The following is a 23,802-nucleotide window of genomic DNA, read 5'->3' on the forward strand; positions in this document are numbered from 1 at the left end:
TCCTGACCCAGGGTGGTTATGTGGGATCAGGAGAGATGGGCTACTCAGGTTCTCATGGTTCTACCCTGTGTCCTCCACTGTGCAGCAGTTTTGATTCCATCCCTCCACCTTTCTACCAGGTGCAGAATAAAATGGGCTTCCCAGGCAGTGCAGTAGTAAAGAATCCACCTGCCAATGCAGGAGATGCAAGTGACACAGTTTCGATCCCTGGGTTGGAAAGATCCCCTGGAGAAGGAAATGGCAACCCACTCCAATATTCTTGCCTGGAAAACCCCATGGACAGAGGAACCTGGCAGGCTATAGTCCATAGGATCGCAAAGTGTCAGACATGACTGAGTGACTGAGAACATACACACACACAAGAGGAAAAGTGTTCTCCACAGACCAGCTTTCTGGTTAGGTTTCCGGGAATCCCAGTAGTGAACCATACACAGTAATTAAGAAATAATTATATCCAGTTTTATATCTCTAGAACTTTATTTCATAGAAGAAATAGCATAGTTATTTTTTAATTTTAAATTTTATTTTTATTATTTTTTTACCAAGTGGCATAGCACATAGGATCTTAGTTCCCTAACCAGGGATTGAACCCATGCCTCCTGCATTGGACGCATGGAGTCTTAACCACTGGACTCCCAGGGAAGTTCAAGAAATGGTATAATTTTTAATAAACTTTTGCCAGTGTAGAACTGTATCACAGCTGAGGGAATCATGCCTGCTTGGATTAGGAAATCACAGCTCAGGTCACTGGTTTACCTTGTGGTAGCCTCTAAATTGTAAGGAAAGGGCCTAAAAGGAAACAAACCATCCCTGTTCTTAAGAAGGTTTCTCAGTGGATTGCCACAAAATATCATGGAGGACAAATGCAAGTTTCAGAAAAGTATGCTTCATATGATCCCATCATCCTTATTTTAACTAAAACAATGACAAACCTATTGGCATATAAATGTATATGTATGTGTTTAAAATTCATAGACAAATACAAAATAGCCAAACATAAAAATAGGAAACAAGATTGACAATGATGGGAAAAAGTGTTTATTGACATAAATGAGATGATTTTTAATTAATGAAAATAAAAATAGAAATCTAAAAAAAAAAAAAAAAAGCTTCTAAGCCTCAACCTAAACAGTGATGGTGTGGTGTTACTAAGGCTCAGGAGGAGGGACATGGTATTCTTTGGCTTCTTATTCCTCTGATCAGAGTTGGTTGGAATTAGGAAGCCAAAATAACTGGCATACAGAGACTCACAAGACTATGTGTACTCACAAAAGACTGCTTGCTAAACTGGGTTGTTGCCCAGTCTTCCCCATAACTCTGGTTCCTTCCTCAGCCTGACTCATTAAGTACTTTCTGGCTTGGCTGGCCTCATCATTCAACCCTGAGATCCTCCCCTCTTCCCAGATTCTCCTTTCCTTGTGGCCCTGGTTGGATCCCTCAATGCTTTGGGAGTTCCATAATGGGGAAATCCAACTCCTGTTAGACAATTGTCAGCTCCTGGGTCTCAGACAGACCATACTGAACTTTGTGCTCATCAAACAGCTTCTGAAGGGCATTGATGTAGAGTGCATGGTACTTGTCCACTGTCTCCTTGTCTGGCTTCTTTATCCTGGGAATTGGCAGGGGCTCCCCAACTGTGGGGCAAGAGAAGAGACAAGCATCAGACCTCCCCCCTCAACTCAAACTACCATCCCTCAGAGGAAGTCACATACTGAAACTCGGTATCTTGGTCCCCTCTACCTCCTTTATTCTTTCCCCCTGCTCCAACCCCACCCTGTCCCATGTTCTCCAAATACCTGATCTCATGCATGCTTAAGAGAATGAGAGTAAACTTAGGAGAGTGCTGGAGGCATGTGTGTGAATAATGATGCCCTCATGGCAGCTGTCGAACTCTGTCCCTCCTGTGAATGGCCACAACTCTTATCTGCGTAGTTGTCCTCCCTACCCTACCCTCAACCACAACCACCGGAATTCCCATTGCCCATCCCAGCTGTATGCCAGGCCCCCTGGGACTTGAGGGCTGGGTGGGGGGAATCAAGGACCAGGGTGGTCCAAAGATGCTGGAAAGCTTACCAACTGTGGTAATGGGATGATTGAAAGGCAGGAATCCCCAGGATCCTCGAGTGAGGCCCCGGCCATGGAAGGTACAGAAATTTAGTCCCAGGATTTTTTTGAATGTGTTCTGGAAGGTTTTTTGGAAGAACCTTTTCCACGTGCCCTCAGGGAAGGTCTCTTGATTGTGAACTTCATTCTGTCCAAAGGAATAGGAAGGGACAAGGTATGCTCTGCAAAGAGACAGGCAGAAGTGTGAGTTCTTCCAGAAAGCTCCCCACAGTGAAACCCTCTCCAAGGTAGGAAAGCTTTACAATGGCCCCATTATAGGACAAGAATCCAAGCACCCAAGCATCTCCAGCACTGTGTATTATCCTTGCTATGCTCCACATCCCTCCAACTGAACATTTTGAGGGGAGTTGCTGCACTTTGTCCTGTGATGGCAGGAAATGAATCACTAATCTCAGGAAATCTAATTGCCTAAATTGTACACATCCAGAGGATCTTCTTAAACTGTGTGTCTGGACATGTCACTCCTCTCTTGAAAACTCTTCCCAGAACTCCTCACTTTGTACCAGGTGCTTGGCGTGGCCTTTGTGCTCCAGCCTTGCCTACCTGGCTAGGTTCTTCTCTCCCCAGCCCTTTGTCACAGTCTGCTTAGCCATACTAAGTGTGCTAAGTTCTTACTCGTTCTATGCGTCTTGGTACATCCTACTCCCTCTGCCAAAAATGCCTTCCCTCTGTCTTCACGTGGCTTATTCCATTTTGCCCTTCACTACTCAGCTCCAGTTTCATCCCCTTGAACAACCTCCAGTTCTTTGACTGCCTCCAACTTCTCCCACCCCCCAACCCCTGCATCTAGTGCTTGCTTCTTTCCTATGCTAACACTACCCCAACTCTGTACTATAGCCATCTCCTTGCCTGACTCCCAGTCGACAGCAAGCCAATCAAAAGTGGAAACTAAGTCTTATTCATCTTTGAACCCCTAGGGCCTGGCATAGTGCCTGACGTATTGTCATAGGTTCTCGCTGAACACCTGAGTTCTTTCTCCCCTTTGGTCGGACTGGCAACTCCTACTATATTTCAATTCACAATTCAGATGTCACCCACTTATGAAACTTCTACTTTGGGTGAAAGGCTTTCCATCAGTTGGTGTTCTCATAGTGCTTTGTACATGTGTCCATCATGACACATCTTTCATTCAATAAGTATTTATTGAGTTCCTTCTATGTACCAGTCTTTTTTCAAGCCCTCGGAATATATAAGTGAACACAGTGGATTAAAAAAATAATCTCTGTCATCATGGAACTTATCTCTTATTAAGGGAAGACAAACAATAAATAATAATGATGAACAAATAAAAAGCCATATATGTAAAGAAATAAAACTGATGACATATGAGAAGATAATACGTACAATGGGAAAAAACAGAACAGCATGATCAGGATAGACGTTATTGAGAATAGACATTTGAGCAAAGACCTGAAGGCGGTAAAAGAACGAGCCAAACAGCTACTTGGAGGAATAATGTCCTAGACAGAGGAAACAGCTAGAGCAAAGACCCTAAGGGAGGAGCATGTGGCTTTTTTGAGGAACAGCAAGGAACAGCTCTAATGGAGGGAGTGAAGGACCCTCCATTAGAGGTGGGCGAAGGACCAGATCATTTAGGGTCTTGCAGGCCCTTTAAAGACTTTGGTTTTGCTCACACTCTCCGACATAAATCACAGCAGGATCCTCTATGACCCACCTCCCAGAATATTGGAAATAAAAGCAAAAATAAACAAATGGGACCTAACTAAACTTAAAAGCTTTTGCACAACAAAGGAAACTATAAGCAAGGTGAAAAGACAGCCCTCAGATTGGGAGAAAATAATAGCAAACGAAGCAACAGACAAAGGATTAATCTCAAAAATATACAAGCAACTCCTGCAGCTCAATTCCAGAAAAATAAATGACCCAATCAAAAAATGGGCCAAAGATCTAAACAGACATTTCTCCAAAGAAGACATACAGATGGCTAACAAACACATGAAAAGATGCTCAACATCACTCATTATCAGAGAAATACAAATCAAAACTACAATGAGGTACCATTACATGCCAGTCAGGATGGCTGCTATCCAAAAGTCTACAAGGGTGTGGAGAAAAGGGAACCCTCTTACACTGTTGGTGGGAATGCAAACTAGTACAGCCGCTATGGAGAACAGTGTGGAGATTTCTTAAAAAACTGGAAATAGAACTGCCATATGACCCAGCAAGCCCACTGCTGGGCATACACACTGAGGAAACCAGATCTGAAAGAGACACGTGCACCCCAGTGTTCATCACAACACTGTTTATAATAGCCAGGACATGGAAGCAACCTAGATGCCCATCAGCAGACGAATGGATAAGGAAGCTGTGGTACATATACACCATGGAATATTACTCAGCCATTAAAAAGAATTCATTTGAATCAGTTCTAATGAGATGGATGAAACTGGAGCCCATTATACAGAGTGAAGTAAGCCAGAAAGATAAACACCAGTACAGTATACTAACACATATATATGGAATTTAGAAAGATGGTAATGATAACCCTATAGGCAAAACAGAAAAAGAGACACAGAAGTACAGAACAGACTTTTGGACTCTGTGGGAGAAGGTGAGGGTGGGATGTTTCGAGAGAACAGCATCAAAACATGTATATTATCTAGGGTGAAACAGATCACCAGCCCAGGTTGGATGCATGAGACAAGTGCTTGGGGCCTGGTGCACTGGGAAGACCCAGAAGGATCGGGTGGAGAGGGAGGTGGGAGGGGGGATCGGGATGGGGAATACATGTAAATCCATGGCTGATTCATGTCAATGTATGGCAAAAACCACTACAATATTGTAAAGTAATTAGCCTTCAACTAATGAAAATAAATGGGAAAAAAAATAAAGACTTTGGTTTTGCTCAGAGTGAAATGGGAGCCATCAGAGCATTTTGAGTAGTGACATGATCTCATCTGACTCATGGTGGATAGGATCATGCTGGCCACAGTTGAGAACAGACTCTGGAATGTGAGGGAGGCAAGAATAGAAGCAGGGAGAGCTTTTAGGAGACTTACAATAATCCAGGGGAGAGATGATGGGGTGGAAAACCAGGGGGTGATTGTTGAGATGGTAAGGGGTTGGCTTTTGGATATATTATGTAATTATACATGACTATGTCTGTTTTCCATTGGACCATGAGACCTTTAAGGCAAGGACCAAGTCTTATTTATTTTTACATCCTCAATGCTTAGTACTATGCCTGACACACAATAGCTGTTCAATAACTGCCTTCTACTTTTCAAACCAGATTATGCACTGTTTGGGGGCTGTATCCATATCTTCTGCATCTTTGCAAACCCCACAGCATCAAGTCCAATGCCTTCCTTGCCCTGGGCAGTTTCTCTGGGCCTCACAGTGCATGGGGTGATATAGTCTAAAGTCCCACTTCCCCAGACCCCCAGCCTACTAGGTAATGTGCAGAAGATAAAGGTCTTTTACTGTTCTTTCTCCAACTTCAAGTTTTAACAGAACCCATCAGAATGTGTCTGGAGGCCCAAACACCCTTAAGGCACAGTGTGAGGGAGTAGAAAGAAGCAATGAGGGTGAAGAGGGAGCCCCTTCTAACACATTTCCAAGAGAGGGCACCATTTTGGAGAGGTGCTAGAGAGTACCTAGGATGCCCTGACGATAGGACACTAGAACCTGGGGACCCACCCTGTCTTCAGTGCCACCTTCACAAAACCTTTACGCTGTTTAAGGAAGACAGTAGAGGCTCCTGGGTGGCACAAGAGGGCTTCAGTAGCTCCACCCACAGAAATAACCACAGCATTGCCTGAGCCTTTCTGGGTCAGCAAATACTTCAAGGCCAACTCACTCACTGGGCACACACCTGCAAAACCAAAGAGGCAAATGACATACAGATGTGGTGCTTGAGGAGGGGGTAAGGTGTTCCTTGGGGCTCTTCCTGCTAGAGACAGTTCTTCTGTCTCCTGGTTGTGATTGTTTCCAATCTTCTGTCTTGACCTGCCCTCCACACCTTGGGTTAGCCCTAGCCTGAGATCGGTCCTTAGGGCCAGCTGCTTGCCTTGGGGCTCTGTGCTACTTAAGTGGGAGCTACACTGAGTTCTTCTGCCTACTTTCTCATAGCTCTATAGCTTGTAAAGCCCATCCTTTCTTCTCTACCCTGGTAACCACAGTGGTCTCCCACTCTCCCCAGGCTGATGTCACTTGAGACTCTAGAGTTCTCTTTCCTGAGGGTAATCAGGAATGGCCACCACCAAACTGCTTCCTCCTTAGAGTAACCTGGTAAAGGTAAGCCATTCCCTGGAGTTTCTAAAGAGTAGGCAGACCTAGGATCCCATCCAAGCCAAACTGGCATGTAGATGAACCGTGGAATGAGGATGACATCCTGTTGCTCAACAATGGTCACAGAGTCTTTCCTCATCTCTGCTTCCCATCTCTGCCCTGTGCTTACTTTCTGCTCTCTCCTGGGATGGCAGACATTGGCTCCAGGCCACAGTCCTTAAGATCCAGATTCGTGCCAACCTGAGAGGTGAGAAGAATCATCCCCTGGGACTCCAGTGGTCCCACTTGGCCCCTCCAGATATAAATGTATCTTACCTTTTAATGTTTGGCTTCTGTTGTTTCCTGGTATCCAGAAGGATGGATATTCACCCAGAGAGAAGGACATTTGGCACAGTACCCTGGCTTGAAGCCTGGCATGGGGAAGTTGCCCTGGATTCTGATGGATGCCTATCCTTTTATCCCTTGATATCTTATACAAATTCGAAGGGGTTCTCAGGAAATGAAGGGCATGGGCCAGGAGGGTACAGCTAATATGAAAGTCTCAAAAGTGTCTTTGAGATGCCCTGGGATGAGACCTGCTACGTAAATGACTGCCCAAAAGAAGCCAATTGACATCCCAGAAACAGTCTGGCAAAGTATATCTGAGCTGTCCCATTCATGCCTGATTTTCCCTACATTTGGTTTTGATATTTGACTTCTGCCTTTTCCTTTCCACTTTGGCTTTGATCCCGAACCCCAGGCTTCTGCTTCCTCCTCTGAAAGGATTTTTGGCAACTCTTATGAATGCTTTTAACTTACCCTCTTACCTAATCAAACCCTGCTTCCCAGATTAAACCTGAGGCTCGGCCACATATTCCTGTCACTGGTCCAGTGTGCTTGGCACTCATTTTCTACTAAGTGTTCTTCCAGCAGGGAGTGAGTACTAGACTGACTCAAGGCTTATTAAAGTTGGAGCCCCAAGGTAGGTCAGAGAATGGAATGATCTCTCATACTCACCCATTGACATCACATATTCTCGTACAAGTGGGATCCAGAAGATCCCTTCCAAGGTCGCTACATAAGGAGTGATGGCTGGGAAAATCCGAGCAAAGCCAGTGGTCTCAGTGGCAAAGTTGATGAAGACACCATAAGGGAGTACACCATGGGGGTGGTTGACAATGATATAGTTGTGTCTGGGAGAGAGGTCATGAGTCTTCACCAGCTGTTAGAGGGAGATCGAGTCAGAGCAGTAGATAGAAGGAAGAGAGGACATGTGGACTCAGAGGCCAGCAGGTAGCCTGTGTTTCCCTTGGGGAGCCCCTAATCCTTATTCACTGTGATATTGTCACTCTCATAGAATTGCCAGGGGTTATCATACTCAGTGAGGCTGACCTGAGTTTGCCACTGTGAGGCAAGGTGCTATTTATTCATTTCCCCCCCTGCCCATCCATCTTGGGACTGTACTCTATTATGCCTCTGGGCTTTGACCTCCACTGTTGTCCACAAAAGCCTTTGAAAATATGGGGCTGAATGGGGAGCAAGAGTCTTGGCAACAGGGACTGAGGCCCTCCAGAGGAAGGGTCGTTACCTTTACTGGGAAGTAATTTCGGAAATATTTCCAGATTGTCCAGTTTCGTACCCAAGCGGAACGTCTACCACCTGCAAGTACAGAGGGAAGGGAAGAGCAGGTGAGGTCTTGCCAATCCCCGTACTTCTTCTGGAGGTGGAGGGATCTTCCTAATGTCCTCGGGTCACAGGAGGGGGCTCCTTTTCACATTTCCATGTTTCTTGGGCATTGAGCTATAAGGTCTATCCCTGAATCCAATCCTCCAGAAGACACAGGCAACCCCTGCTCTTCTGGAGCTGCCAGAAAGGTGAGAGAGAAATAACATGAGGCTGGGAGCACCCACTCAGAAACCAGTCTCTTAATTCTTCCTGGGCAGCCTGACCAAGCCCTCTATTCCTGCTGAGCTTTGGACCCCTGTCTCTCTTCTCTTCCCTCTCTCCTTTGCCCTTCCTCCTCTCTCCTTTGCCCTTCCTCCTCTCTCCCTCACTTCCACTCCCTGCCCTCCTTTCCCTTTCCCCTTCTTTCCTCTCCTCACCTCTTCTCCCACTGCCTCTCTCACCCTTCCCTTCCACCCTCACTCCGTCCCTGTGGTTCCATCCTTGGCACAGACAGGGATCACTGCTCTTCCCCTGTTTCTTACCTTGATTGTGGGTGTTCCAGTCATAGGCGAGCCAGGCTAAGGCGAGCACAGACACCATCCAGAACTTAGTGAACACCAGAAAGTAGGGTATAAGGATAATAGGAATAGCTCCTGAGGGGACACAAGGGGTTCATGCCCTTTAGTTCCCTTCAAGTTTAATACACATCTCATGATCCCAGTCTCTGCTCTGTAGTGAAGAAGCAGGTCAAGGCCAGCATGAGACTGTTCTTCCCTCATCCCCTCCACTCCCCATCTCCCTCCTAGCTCTGCTGTGGTCCAGGATGACCTCTGAGTTCCTGAATCTGGGCCCCCTTGATGACTGTGATCTTAACTGAGGAAATGGCAGAACCATGGCATTCTCAGAGTAGGTCCTCAGCTGGGATCAAAGGACAGCACTACTTGGCAACTGAAAGGAACAGCATCTTGTGCCAAAGGCTGACATCCCCATTCTGAGACCTCAGGAAGTCCTCAACCCTCCTTCCTTTGTCAAACTGCTCTGCCAGCACATTCCAGTGGAGAGGGGCTGCCTGCACTGTACAGGCTGTTTGATGCTGAGAGGAAAATACATATTATAAACCGCTTTACTGTGCTCAATTTCATCCCATTCAAAATGGGTCAAAAGTTCAGAAGGGGGAAAAATCATCTCTGTCAGCAAAGGGTCACAGCAGACTGTGAAATGTGAATGTGATACATCTTACAGCTGTGGGAATTGAATTCTATTTTAAAATCTGCATCCATGAGAAAGAGGGGCTCATACCCATATTGTGAATTTTAAAAAATTCAGCTAAAGGAATGACTTCATTGACCAGATAACCATATCACAGTAGATAAAAAGTTTCAGAGAAGGGGAAGAAACTCAAGAGTCACCAAACAGCAGATATGTCTCTTGCATCTTGGACTCTGATGGAAATAACAGGAAAAAGATGGAACGGGCATTTAAAAAAAAAAAGTCATGTTGTGGGTTAGAAGAAATCTTAGTGATAGGCTGAATTCCCCTTACAAGATCTGGCTGAGATGGCTGTTGTAAGCATGCTAATTAAATAAGAAATAGTAGGGGGAGGAATTTTATGGGAAGCTTGCCATGGATAAAAATCCTGCTACCTCTGACCCTCACAAAAGATGAGAGTAAATTTGCTGGGTAAGCCTCAGAAGAAAACTCAGATAAAATTAAATATGAATCATTATTAATTAAAGGGAGCCTAAGTATATAATTTCTTTTATATCTTACTTCTAATAAATTTAGTTTGTATCACCAGCAATCAGAAGAGCGCTTTGCATGCAGTAAGTGTTCAACAAATATCTATAGATAGACTGAAAGATGAAGAAATGTTTTCTCTTTTCAATATTAGGTAAACTTAAATGATTAGTGTTTAGTCAGCATTTGTGTTGTCTAAATCCAATGTTATTTTGGAAGTATAGATGGGTTAATTTCATGCCTTATATCTGATCATTTTCAGTAATCCATCAGTCCTAAAAGTAGTCTACTGAACTGGTCTGTTCCAGTTGAGCTATTTCAAATCCTAAAAGATGATACTATAAAAGTGTTGCACTCAATATGCCGGCAAATTTGGAAAACTCAGCAGTGGTCACAGGACTGGAACAGGACCGGAGTTTTCATTACCATCTCAAAGAAAGGCAATGCCAAAGAATGCTCAAACTATCACACAATTGCCCTCATCTCACATGCTAGGAAAGTAATGCTCAAAATTCTCCAAGCCAGGCTTCAACAGTCTGTGAACCGTGAACTTCCAGATGTTCAAGCTGGATTTAGAAAAGGCAGAGGAACCAGAGATCAAATTGCCAACATCTGTTGGATCATTGAAAAAGCAAGAGAGTTCTAGTAAAACATCTACTTCTGCTTTATTGACTATGCCAAAGACTTTGACTGTGTGGATCACAACAAACTGACCTGTCTCTTGAGAAATCTGTATACAGGTCAGGAAGCAAGAGTTAGAACTGGATGTGGAACAACAGACTGGTTCCAAATAGGGAAAGAGTACATCAAGGCTGTATATTGTCACCCTGCTTATTTAATTTATATGCAGAGTACATCATGAGAATGATGAATTCATCATGGATGAATCACAAGCTGGAATCAAGATTGCCAGGAGAAATATCAATAACCTCAGATATGCAGATGACACCACACTTATGGCAGAAAGCGAAGACCTAAAGACCCTCTGATAAAAGTGAAAGAGGAGAGTGAAAAAGTTGGCTTAAAACTCAACATTCAGAAAACTAAGATCATGGCATCTGGTCCCATCACTTCATGGCAAATACATGGGGAAACAGTGGAAACAGTGACAGACTTTATTTTGAGGGGTCCAAAATCACTGCAGGTGGTGACTGCAGCCATGAAAGTGAAAGAAGCTTGCTCCTTGGAAGAAAAGTTATGACCAAACTAGACAGCATATTAAAAAGCAGAGACATTACTTTGCCAACATAGTTCCATCTAGTCAAAGCTCTGGTTTTTCCAGTAGTCATGTATGGATGTGAGTTGGACTATAAGGAAAGCTGAGCACTGAAGAATTGATGTTTTTGAACTGTGGTGTTGGAGAAGACTCTTGAGAGTTCCTTGGACAGCAAAGAGTTCCAACCAGTCCATCCTCAAGGAATCAATTGGAAGGACTGACGCTGAAGCTGAAACTCCAATACTTTGGCCACCTGATGTGAAGAACTGACTCATTTGAAAAGACCCTGATGCTGGGAAAGATTGAAGGCGAGAGGAGAGGTGGACAACAGAGGATGAGATGATTGGATGGCATCACCGACTCAATGGACATGAGTTTGAGTAAACTCTGGGAGTTGGTGATGGACAGGGAGGCCTGGCATGCTGCAGTCCATGGGGTCACAAAGAGTCAGACACGACTGAGCTACTGAACTGAACTGAGAGCCATATCTCAATAAACATCACTCCCCTTGTGAAATCAGTTAGAACTACAGATGTGGCACCTCAGAGGACCATAAGTGTCCTTTGAGGGCAATCTTGCCAGACCCAACCTGTTTGAGTATCATTGGTGTCACTTATGGTGACAAAAGGGAGATTTAAAGAGATAAGAGAAACAGGCTAAACATGGAAGGGCTTGACTTTGTGAAACAAGGAGTTTTGTGAAAGAAAGCAAGGGTGTCTGAGGCAAGAATAAAGGACACATTTGTGTATGTGTATGTGTGGCACTATCTTAGACATTATGGCCTTGACACAAAGAGATGCTTCCAACACCTTGTCCATGTTCAAGTGAGTAGTTTTGGAGTGGATTATCAAGGAGGAAGTACACATAAGGCAGGCTCTTAATTTAGTTTGTACTGAAGATGGCTAAACCATTCTAATAGATGTATAGCATGGTATCTCATCATCGTTTTTATTTCATTTCCCTTATACCTAATCATGCTTAACAATTTTTTATGTGTTTACCTGTCTTTTGTATATCCTTTTTGGTGAAGTATCTATTAAAATATTTGGCTCATTTTTCAATTGGATTGTTTGATTTCTTTGTGAGTTTCTTTATACAATCTGGATACAATTTCTTTCTTTTTTTTTTTGATACAAGTATTTTATCAGATATGTGATTTGAAAACATTTTCTCCAGTTTATGTTTATCTTAAAAAAACTTTTTTTTTGGCCATGCAACAAGGCTTGTGGGATCTTAGTTCCCAGACCAGGGATTGAACTCAGGCCCTCAGTGAAGCACAGAGTCCTAAGCACTGGAATGCCAGGAAATTCCCTGTGTTTACCTTTTTATTCTCTTAACAGAGTCTTTCTTAGAGCAAAAACTTTTAATTTTGATGAAGTCCAATGTATCATTTTTTTTCTTTTACAGATTGTGCTTTTGATATTAAATCTAAGAACTCTTTACTTAACCTCAGGTCATGAAGGTTTTCTCTTACGTTTTTTACTACAAGTTTTATGTTTTACTTTTTAGACCTGTGATCCATTTTGAGTTAATATTATAATAAGGTGTGAGGTTTTGGTCAAGATCCATTTACTATATATGGATAACCAATTGTCCCAACATTGTTTATTGAAAATGCTATCCTTCCTCCATTGAACTGCTTTTGCATGTTTGTCAAAAATCAATTGGCCATATTTGTGCAGGTCTGTCTGGACTCTATTCTGTTCCATTGATCCATGTGCTTATCTCTTCACAAATATATCACTGTCTTGATTACTGTAGTTTTCCATTAAGTCTTGAAACCAGATAGTGTGATCCTCTAACTATTCTCTTTTCAAAATGGTTTTAGATATTGTAGTTCTTTTGTTTTTCTATATAAATTGTACAATCATCTCGTCGATGCTTATAAAAACACCTGATGAGGCTTTTCAAATTAAACTTTTTATTTTGAAAAAGACTTAAATAGAAAATTTGCAAGAATAATTTAATAAAATCCCACATAAGCTTCACCTAGATCTCTTTATTGTCAACATTTTGCATTTGACTTATTCCTAAATATAAGTATATAAATATGTTTGTATTTATAGTCCATTGCAGAGATCACAATGCTTTGCTCCTAAGTAACTCTGTATTTTCTAAAAATTAAGGCACTCACAGTGCCATTATCAAATTTGGGAAATTTAGTATTTAGGAAAAACTGTTATCAAATGCACTCTGTTGGGATTTTTATTTGAGCTGTGTTACATTTATAGATCAATTTTGAGAAGAACTGACATCTTTGAGTTTTCCAATCCATGAACACAGTATGTCTCCATTTAGGTCTTTAATTTTATTAGCATGTTATTGTTTTCAGCCTACAGATGCTATACAGGTTTTATTAAATATATTCATAAGTATTTTATTTTTGGAGGCATTTAAATGGTATTGTTTTTAAATTTTTATTTTCAATTGTTCTCCGCTAGTATATAGAAACATGGTTGACTTTTATGTGAGATCTTGTGACCAGGGACTTTGTTAACCTCATTTGTTAGTTCTTAGAGGGTTATTTTTTAGTATATTTTTAAAATAGGTTTAGAAATATGTAATCTAATGGGGTTTTCTACACAGATGATCATGTTATCTGTTAATTAGTACAGTTTATTTCTTACTTTACAATCTGTATGCTTTTATTTCTTTTTCTTCTTGCTTTATTGCTAGGACTTTTAGTATGATGTTGAATACAAATGGTGAGTGTGGACATCCTTGCTTTGCTCCCCATCTTAGGGAGAAAGCTTTCAGTTTTTCACCATTAAGTATGATGTTAACTGCAGGTTTTTTTTTTATAGATGCTCTTTATCAAGTTGAGAAAGTTGCCTTCTATTCTTAGCTTGCTGAGAGATTTTGTCATGGATTAAAATTTGTCAAATGCCTTCTGTTTTTCTTTTTTGCTTAAATCCAAGATAGCAAATTTTATTAATAAAATTTTTTTTCAAATGCTTTTTCTCCAACAATTGATATAATTGTGTATTTTTCTCCCTTAGGTGGTTAGTATGGTTAATATTGTTTTTCAAATATTTACACTTGCATTCCTGGAATAAAGCCTACTTGGTCATGGTATATTACTCTTTGTAATATATTGCTGGACTTGATTTGCTAGTATTTTGTTGATGATTTTTGCATCTATATTCATGAGGGATATTGGTCTGTAGTTTTCTTTTTTGTGTTGTTTTGTCTGGTTTTGGCATCAGGGTCTGGCCTCATAAATGAGTTGTTAAGTGTTCCTCCCTCTTTTATTTTCTGGAAAAGAGTATGTAGAATTTGTGATATATCATCTTTAAAATGTTTGGAAGAATATGCCGCTGAAACCATCTGGATCTGCAGATTTCTGTTTTGGAAGTTTACAACGTTCCAAAATTAAAATTTAATTTAATTAGTAGTTATAGGTTACCTATTTCATTTTGGGTGAGTTTTGGTTGTTTGTAGTTTTCAAAGAAGTCATCAAATATAATTGTTAACTTGCTTATTTATTTTTTCAGTTTCAGAAGTTTTCACTTTGAAACTCCATTGTTAGGTACATAGACATTTAGGATAGTTATGTCTTCTTGGTGAATTGACCCTTTTACCATCTACTTTACCTTGGTTGTGGCTTTAAAAAGATAAACGTGTAGAGCCTCAAATTACTAATGATTACTAGCTTTGGTTAAAGATGGTGCCAGTATGAATCTAAGTGGGTCCTTTCTTCAAATCATCTCTGATTCATCTTTCTTACTAACTTTCCCATAAAGTAATAGCAACATTTATTGTATACTCATCATGTAAAACTAAGTATTGTACATGTGCATTTTATTTAAGCTTCATAAAGACCCCATTAGGACAATGAGCATTCTCATTTTGTGGACGAGGGACCCAGGTTCAGAGAGGTTCAACAACTACTTAAGGTCACACAGCTAGCTGGTGGGTGAGCCAGAGTTGAGAACTCACACTCTTCCTCCAGAGACTGAGCTCTCCCAAAGGCCTCCATCTCAACACTAAGACCAGGAGACTGTACTCTCAACTACTGAGCTCTAATCATTGCTTTCCTTTAGTCAATTATTAATTTCTGTCAGTTCTGTCCTTCAAACGTCTTTCAAATTATTCTGTTCCATGCCTCCATGCTACCACCAGTCCAAGTTACCACTCTCTCTTTCTAAGCCAACTGCCAATGTCTTCTAATAGGTTCCCTGCATCCGTTTGAGTCATGATGCAACCAGAAGGCTAAATGCAGATCTCTGTCCTTCTACAGCATATAAGCAAGAACATGCCTGGCTTGTCAAAGAGACATTTCTGCAGTTCAGTGATTACTTAACGGATCAAAAGTGATGATAAAAATGAGAACTGATGGGGGTTGGTGGTAATTTAATAATTCAATAACTCACATGGCTTCTGGTGACTCTTAGGACCAAGTCCAGTCTTGTAACCTTGGTTCCAAAGGTCCTCCATGATGGAGTGCCTGGCCACCCCCTTGCTCTCTGCATGCCACCAACCTGTTCTACTGTAGGTTTCTTCTACCTATTCTGTTCTCCAGCCTCTAGGCTTCTGTGCATGTTGTCCCTTTCGCCTGGAAGACTCTTCCTTCAGCTTTTTGCCTGGCTAGTTCTTATACATATTTCAGACCTCAGGATAAATGTCAGTTTCATCATTTTGGAGATATCTTCAACTTCTCTCCCTTTCCAAAAAAAAAAAAAAATCTCTCCCATTCATCATTCTGCCTCTGTCTCCATTGCTACTGCCGTGGTCCAGAACTTGATCTCCTCTGGTCTAGACTGCAGTCTTTTATCTATTCTTGCCTGCTGATCTCTTCCCCCTACTCTGTTTTCCATGCTGCTGCCAGATTTATTTTTAACTAAGCACAGTTGTAGTGTTGTTTGCCTCCTATGAAACCTTCAGTACTGTCCCACTGCTAACAGGATGAAGTCTGAACATGTTAGTCAGGCATTTAAGGCCCTCCATGGACCGGCCCCGCTCACCTTCCTAGCCTCATCTCTCAGCACCAGCACTCATACCCCATATGATCTAGCTTGTGGTCCCCAAACCACTGTAGGGACATGGGGTGATCTGAAGTGGTTCATAGATGGAAAGTTATTTTAATATGTAGTGAATCAAAGTGAGTTCATGGTAGTGGTATAAAGTTTCCTATTAAAATATATTAATTTAGGTTATAGGAGTGAGTCAGTTTTGGGGAAAATGTTAAGTAATAATAGTATAGGTGGTACTCAGCTGTGGAAAGAACCAGAAGGTGGGATGCAAATGACTGAAGAATGGGAAACAGAGGTTCAACCACCTTAGTCTACTCTCCATTCCCTCAACCCATCATACAATGTCACATCTCCATGCCTTTGGTAGTATTTGTTGAGTCTTTAAGAACCAAAAACTATTTTAAGTACTTTACATATGCTTAATTAATTTTAAGTCATATTAAGACATAAAAATAAAATTCCTGCCTTCCAGAAACTCATAGTCTAGAGGGGAAGATTGATACCATAAATAACAGATATGCCCCAGAGGGTGAGAATGATACAGTCAGGGTTCAAATGTCATTATATGGGAACCATTCTTTACTACAACCTAGAAAGGTTTATGGGCAACCTAGAAAGGTTTCTTGCAGAAGGTAAGACTTAAATTGAATCTTGGAGGAAAAGTAGGGTTTTGACAGATGGATTAGTGGCAAAAGGGCCTTCCACAAGCAAGGAAGAGCTCAAACAGAGGCCTAGATATGGAAGAGTCCAAGGTCTGTGAGTAATATCATAACTTGCAAAAGTACAGGGAATATGGGAAACCATGGAATAGAGGATGATGCTGGAAAGGAAGCCGAGGAACTCAGGTCTGATACTTCTTAAGGGAATGAGAATCCAGATTCTCATCAGAGGAAGAGCATGATCATATTTGTGCATCAGGAAGATTGTTTGAAATGACTGGGAGCAGGAGAAACTGAGGGAGGGAGGTCAGCTAAGAGCTGCACTGTCTTAGATGAGAGATAGTGAGAACCTGAAATAGGCTACTATTTCTGAAATCAATTTGAAAGATATTATGGAGGCAGAATTTTCAGGGTTTGACAGTTTATTGGATGTAGGGGAGTGAAGAAGAGGTAGTAGGGAGTGATGCTTTGAAAGGGCCTGTTTAAATGCTGGGAAGGAAAAAAAAATAAATAAATGCTGGGAAGGTATCAAAATTTCTATTTGCCTCATTTTCTAGGATCTAGTTACTCATTATTCTTTTTGAAGGTGCAATGAAATCAGAGTCTAGGGTGCCTGTCTCAGAAGTGGTAGTCACTCTTCTGCTGATTAAATTGATTTATGGCAGAAACCAATACAACATTATAAAGTAATTATCCTTCCATTAAAAATAAATACATTAAAAAATGACCAATAAACATATAAAGACATTAAAAAATGTCTTATGAGGTGGAGTAGTTGGGCTCCAAGTAATGTCAATTCCTATAACCCCCAAAAATAAAATGAACACCTGTTGAGGGTTTTCTTTGATTATCAGAGTGGTCTTGGGAGCTCTATTCTACAATGGTGGAGGGTGAATGACTTACTTGCACAAGGTCACATAATAAGTAAATGGCAGACTTGGTCTGTTTGACTCCCAAGACTATGTTCTATTTTTTGTAGTATCAGCAACCAGAGAAAGGAGGCAGGCCCATGAAAAAAAGGATTTCCAGGAGAGGGAGAAAAGAACAAGAGGTAGACTTAAAGGTCTTTACTGAGGAGAAGAAATGTGGAAGAATCAACTGTGTCAAGCCTGGTCTTGCAAGAAATATAATATTGACAAGGCATGACTCCTGTTTTCATGAAGCCTATTGGGTAGAGGAGACAAAGGGTGTAAAGGCTGCTATCCAACCAAATTTTACAAAGTGCAGAGATTTTCAGAGACAAAGTAGTCTCAGGTTACCAGGAAAGTGTTGCAGAGAAGGTATGACTTGAGCAATATCTCAAAGAAGGGATTGTCCATAGATAGTTCAGGAAGGGTGATCAGGGAATTTTTTAAGTGGAGGAAATAGAGCAAAAGTAAAGGAGTGGGAGAGTAAGTATCCTTCCCATTTGTTCTGTGAATAAGTTACCTGGAATACAAGCTCCAAGTAGGGGGATGAGCTGGCAAAGAGTTAAAACCAGAGAGTAGAGAAGGTCCTCGAATGCCCCGGATGACACATTTTTACCTCATCAAGTAGGCAAGGGAAAATCAGTGACTATTTTTGAGCAGTAGAGGGCTGTAATCAAAGATGCATTTGAAGGACTCTTCTGGATGTAAGCAGTGGAATATATTGGAGAGGGTGGAGAGTAGAGGGCCAGGAAAGAGGATATTGCAATAGTTTAGATCACTGGTGATACAAGCCCAGCAAAAGAGAGACAGATGGAGAGCCATCCTTTAAATGGAAGCTGGGCCTCAGAGAGGCTCTCAGGAGCATTGCTGAGTTTCAAAGGTCATGAACATTTGTATTCCCCCAAACCATCTTTTCATTCCTCTCTTCTCACTTCTTTCCTCCTTCTTGTCCCTCTGCCTTTTCTCTTTCTCTCTTCCCTACTCCCCCCCCCCACTTTCAGTGGTGCTCAGTAATCAGTCATTATTCTGACCATCATTCAGGAAGGAGGAGAAATGCTGAGGATGACTCTGAGCAAGACAGAAAGAATGAAGGAAAGAGAGTGAGAAAGAGAAGATAGAAGGGAATTAGGAAGGAAGAAGGGAGGGAGGAAGGAAGGACACTGTTTTTGTATGGAGCGTTTATTGTGAACCAGGCTTGAGAGGATGGGGATATGGAGGCTTAGAAGGGTTACAGTACCTGTCTAAATTCACAACAGCTAGTTGTTAACCAAGTTTGACAAACTGCAGAACCCATGTCCTTTTCACTGCGTCACACTGCTGCCCGTTCCTGCCTTCCCTGATCCTGTTAACCTTGTGTAATATTTTCTAGTGGCTTCATTGTGTCTGTTCATTTCACTTAACACAGTCAATCTTACAATGTAATGATTCACTTATGTGTTCAGCACTGATACCTGGAATGGGAGAATGGTGGAATGAATGATTATTTTCTCTTTGTTACCAGATAGAAGAGCCTATACTTGGCTCATTGTTGTAGTGTCACAAGGACAGCCAAAATCTTATACTTTGTAATTGCTCTGTAACTGTTGGACAGATTTGACTGTCTTAGGCATCTCTGTGGGTATCATACACTGTTACATGTTTTAGCTACCTTGATAACCTCCAAGATCCAGGATTTGTGTTGTAATTTCTAGCATAATCACTAGAAGAAGGGAAACAGGATGTATAGTAACCTAAACTAACAGAAGACAAGTGGAATGATAATCAATCTAAAAGAAGTCAAAACAAATGGCCAATGAGTATACGAAAAGATGCTAAAGTTCACTAGTCATTAGGGAAATACAAATTAAAACCACAATGAGATATCATCTCATTTCATTAGGATGGCTACTAAAAAAAATAGACAATAAAGTAGTGTTGGTGAGGATGTGGAAAAATTGAAACTCTTGCACACTGTTGGTGGAAATGTAAAATGATGTAGCTGCTATGGAAAACAGTATGACAACTGCACAACAATTTTTAAAATGGAATTACCATATGACCCAGAAATTCTACTTCTGGGTATATAGCCAAAAGAATTGAAAGCAGGCTCTCAAGGAGATATTTGAACACCCATGTTCATAGAGCATTATTCACAATAGCCAGGAGGCAGAAAAAACCAGAGTCCATTAATGGATAATGAATAAACAAAAAATGGTATATACATATGATACAATATTATTCAGCCTTAAAAAGGAAGGAAATTGTCACAACATGAATGAATCTTGAAAACATTGTGTTAAGTGAAAGAAGGCAAAAGATGGCAAAAAAAGGCAATTTTTTTGTGAAATCACAAAAGGACAAATAGTACATGATTCCACTCATATGAAGTGGGACAGAGAGTTTTTCACTCAAGACACATAGGTGCCATAGCTCTTCTAGGATGGCTGGAAGCTGGTAAGATTGGAGGGTGGGGGGTGTTACCAGGAGGCTAGTCCTTATAGTCTTGGATCTTTATACATTCAGTGCTGAACATATCCTTTATCCTAGCTCATGTCCTTTGAGAGGGGAAAAGGAAGAAAGAGAAAAAATACTCAAGAAATATGATTTTTGGGGAGAAAAATGAAAACATTATATTGAGAAGCTCTCCCCAGAAGAGCCAGAACAATCTAGGCACTTGTGTTCAAATACCATACAGAGATTTTCCAGGGTGGGACTGACCCCACACCTAAAAGGCTCAGCTCATACAGCTCTTCTCTGGACCTCTTTTCCTTGCTCTCTCTGCCCATCTTTGCCCACTCTTTCTGGGGTCCAGACTTGAAATGACAGATGCCACCATGATGTTAAGTCTCTTAGGACATTCTGGTGACCCTCAACTTTCCTAACTAAGGGCTGGAACTTGTTAAGGGGTCTTTTTGAGGAAGTTAAACATAGATGCAAAGGACAGCAACAATAAAAAATGAAACACTAGAAACAAATAAATTTATAGAAAAATCACTTCCTTCTCTTAATGCAACTAGAGTCAAGTTATTGATAGGTTAAGGGCTTAGCATGATTTGATTTCAATAAGGCTCACTAAGTCTTCATCTTTGGGTGGCCATGGACTTCTTTGTTAGTCTGGTGAAGCCTATAGATCACTTTTCTGAATATTATTTTTAAATGCACAAAATAAAATACACAGACTTACAAAGGAAACTCTTCATAGTTAAACATAGTTATCAAGATATTGCAAAAAATGTGGTACAGTACATGAATTCTTGATTTGTGCAGTAGATAACCACACCTAATGGTAGTTCCAATAACTATTGGAATTCAGAAGTGGTAACAAGCATAAATGAACTTTTGAGATGCCTGCAACAACTGGCATGTGAAATTTAAATCTCTATGATGTCTGTTACTGACAAATTTACAGATACTTCTGTGGTTTGCTGCCTACGTTCATCAATTCAAGACGAGGTTAGTGAAAATAAAGAGGTGATTTTTTTCCTTCCAAATTCAACATTGTCCCTCCCTGTCTCATTCTAGGTCTGTGTGCATGCTAAGTCGCTTCAGCCGTGTCTGGCTCTTTGCGACCCCATGGACTGTAGCCTGCCAGGTTCCTCTGTCCATGGGATTCTCCAGGCAAGAATACCTGAGTGGGTTGCCATTTCCTTCTCCAGGGGATCTTCCTGACCCAGGGATTGAACCCTTGTCTCTTAACTCTCCTGCATTGGCAGGAGGGTTCTTTACCACTAGTGCGACCTGGAAAGCACTAGTGTCTATAGGTCTCTAATTAAGAACCTCTGCTCTACAGGGACACATATCCTCCCACAGATTGGACTGGGCAGCCTCCTATCCTGTCCCATCCTTCAGGATGAAATTTCTCCATGTCCAGTTTCCAAACTCGGCCCTGTAATCGGCTGCCCACAAAGACCTGGTTTCTGACTGGGAAGAGCTTGGAACTCTCAGCCCATTTGCCCAGCACTGATAACTGATTTTTTGAGTCTGTTGAAGAACTGGCCCTTTCTCAAAATTCCGTCTAATGAGTCACTCAGGCAGCCCGCAGCTTTTCCATAATTCTCTCATCGTAATAAAGAAAATCACCTTACATCTGCCCAGTACCAATTCTGCCCCTGTCCCCAAATAAGACTCTTTTCAGCTAGTTCACAGAGGGGCAGTTCTGAGAGAAGGCTGGGGTGGACTTTAAACCAGAACAACTGCAGCTTCACTCCTGGCCTTCGTGTTCCTCAGTTGGGAGGAGAGATATCTAGTGAACTCAACAATGGCCATCTCTCTGGGTGGAGAGGCACAGTCCTTCCCAGAGAGAGAGGACTGACCAAATGATCTCTTTAGAACCCTCCCAAACTTCCCTAGTGGCTCAGACGGTAAAGTGTCTGCCTACAATGAGGGAGACCAGGGTTCGATCCCTGGGTCGGGAAGATCTCCTGGAGAAGGAAATGGCAACCCACTCCAGTACTCTTGCCTGGAAAATTCCATGGACGGAGGAGCCTGGTAGGCTACAGTCCATGGGGTTGCAAAGAGTTGGACACGACTGAGCAACGTCAATGTCAATGTCAATCATCTGGAGATTCTTGCTCTCTTTCTTCATTTATTCTCTGTACTCTCCAGGCCCTGGGGTTCACTCACCCAAAAAGACATAGACTGGCATCCACTGCAAAACAGAGAGGGTCTGGAGGATTTCCTGAAGATTCAGCTGGGAGAGGAAGGCCATGGCCATAGTGCTGTTCTGTTGTGGCAGGAAGCCCAAACAGAAGGCCAGTGCCTGTAAAGCTGAGCCGATTATAGGTGCTTTGCTTTAATCTCATTACTGAGTCCTTTTATCTGCTGGAGGTTTTACTCTTGACCTAACCTTTTCTCCAGTCTTCCCTGTTCTCTGCCCCACCCTGACATCCTACACACATATTTAGCTCCCTAACGTGCATCCTTTCCCCAGGGATACTCAATTGCCTTGCCTTGGGGTGGTTCTAGCTCTGTGTGTGTGGGAGGGGGTCCCTGATAAATTAGTGCAGGAAAAGGGAATGGCTTAGGCCTCAAACGGGATCTCTGAAAAGGAGTCTGCTACTTTTCCCTGCTTAAGGAAAAGAACCTGGTGATCACACTTTTTTCTGCCCTGGTGGATGCTCTTTGACTCTGCCTGGCTTCTGCTGAGAGCTACCTAGTTGACTAGAGCCTTTTTCTGAGTGAATATCTAGGCTTCTCAGATTCCTCCTTGTGCCTCTGTTCCCAGGGTCTCTGAACCAGCGACCAGTGGGAGACACACTGCACAGAGTGCAGACCTGGCTTCCAGTCCAGGTTCCACCAAGTTCCTCCCAGGACACTGGGGGGAATCATGCCATCTCTCTGTTGTTGGAAGGCACCCCAGCAGTTAAGGGCATGGACTTTCGAGCCAGATTTTTTTTTTTTTTTACATTTTATTTATTTTTATTTATTTTTTTCAATTTCTCCTTTATTTATTTATTTTTTCCAGTGGGTTTTGTCATACTCGAGCCAGATTGTTGTTGTTTAGGTCTCAGCTCTTCCACTTACAAGTTGGCGAACCTCCGTGCTTCAGTTTCCCCACCTGTAAAATGGGGATAATAATAGTACCTACTTCATCAGGTTGTTCTGAGGATTGAGTGAGTGAATGTAAAGCGCTTAGCACAGGGCCTGGCACACGGTAAGTACAATTATGTTTCCTGTTATTATGCATTAAATTAATGTCTATTAAACATCTTTTCAGGCTAAAAGGGTTAGTTCTGTGCACTAACCTTTGCAGAATTAAAGATTATCTCTGGATCCCAGACCCGTGGGTCATTTTTTTTTGGTAAATTAACTGATTATTGTTTGTCAGGTACTGTTCTATGTGTTGAAGATTCAGTGTGAAAGAAGATGGGCATCATCCCTGCCTTTATTGAACTCACAGTCTAGTGGAGGAAACACATTAAAAAATCATGAAACTGTCTATACACTTGAATTTGTGATAAGTGTCCTACTGGAAAAGGCCAGTAATTCTCAACAGGAGGCTTTGAAGGTAGGCTCTCAAAAATATCTTTGAATGTAATCAAAAAGGTTGCTAGGAATACCAAAGACAAAGATAGTATCAAGTGTCCTACTAATGCAAGGAAATGTTCATTCCTTAGCCTTGTCCAGAAAGGTTAGTGGAAATGTGTCTCCTTCCCCACATCCACTCTGGTTTGGGGTCCTTGATTTAGACTGACTAATATCAGTCTTCAGAGTTGGGCTTAGGGAATGTCTTAGGGATGCACTGGCCTTTCCCAATGTACCCTCTATGGCCATGTACCCCAATGTACCCGCTATACCCCTCCTCCTCTTTC

General features: G+C 41.8%; 1 protein-coding gene across 1 annotated transcript; it reads right to left on the reverse strand.

The window, feature by feature from the left end:
• Positions 1-1,015: 1,015 nt before the first annotated feature.
• DGAT2L6 (diacylglycerol O-acyltransferase 2 like 6) lies at positions 1,016-22,272 on the reverse strand. Its single transcript, XM_043459972.1, has 7 exons — positions 22,115-22,272; positions 8,562-8,672; positions 7,943-8,013; positions 7,372-7,576; positions 5,785-5,959; positions 2,074-2,285; positions 1,016-1,634 (listed from the first exon to the last, which is right to left on the reverse strand). The coding sequence occupies exons 1-7, from the start codon at positions 22,203-22,205 to the stop codon at positions 1,480-1,482; spliced, it is 1,020 nt and encodes a 339-aa protein (XP_043315907.1). The 5' UTR covers positions 22,206-22,272; the 3' UTR covers positions 1,016-1,479.
• Between the last annotated feature and the right edge of the window lie 1,530 nt (positions 22,273-23,802).

This window comes from Cervus canadensis, chromosome X (assembly GCF_019320065.1).
Source record: "Cervus canadensis isolate Bull #8, Minnesota chromosome X, ASM1932006v1, whole genome shotgun sequence".
Lineage (NCBI taxonomy): Eukaryota > Metazoa > Chordata > Mammalia > Artiodactyla > Cervidae > Cervus > Cervus canadensis.

Coding starts and splice junctions, on each gene's coding strand:
- DGAT2L6 (XM_043459972.1), bottom strand. CDS start 22,205: ATGGCCATGGCCTTCCTCTCCCAGCTGAATCTTCAGGAAATCCTCCAG. Junction 7,577..7,942: donor GAAATTACTTCCCAGTAAAG/GTAACGACCCTT, acceptor TCCCTCTAACAG/CTGGTGAAGACTCATGACCT. Junction 2,286..5,784: donor AAGGTGGCACTGAAGACAGG/GTGGGTCCCCAG, acceptor GTCTCTTTGCAG/AGCATACCTTGTCCCTTCCT.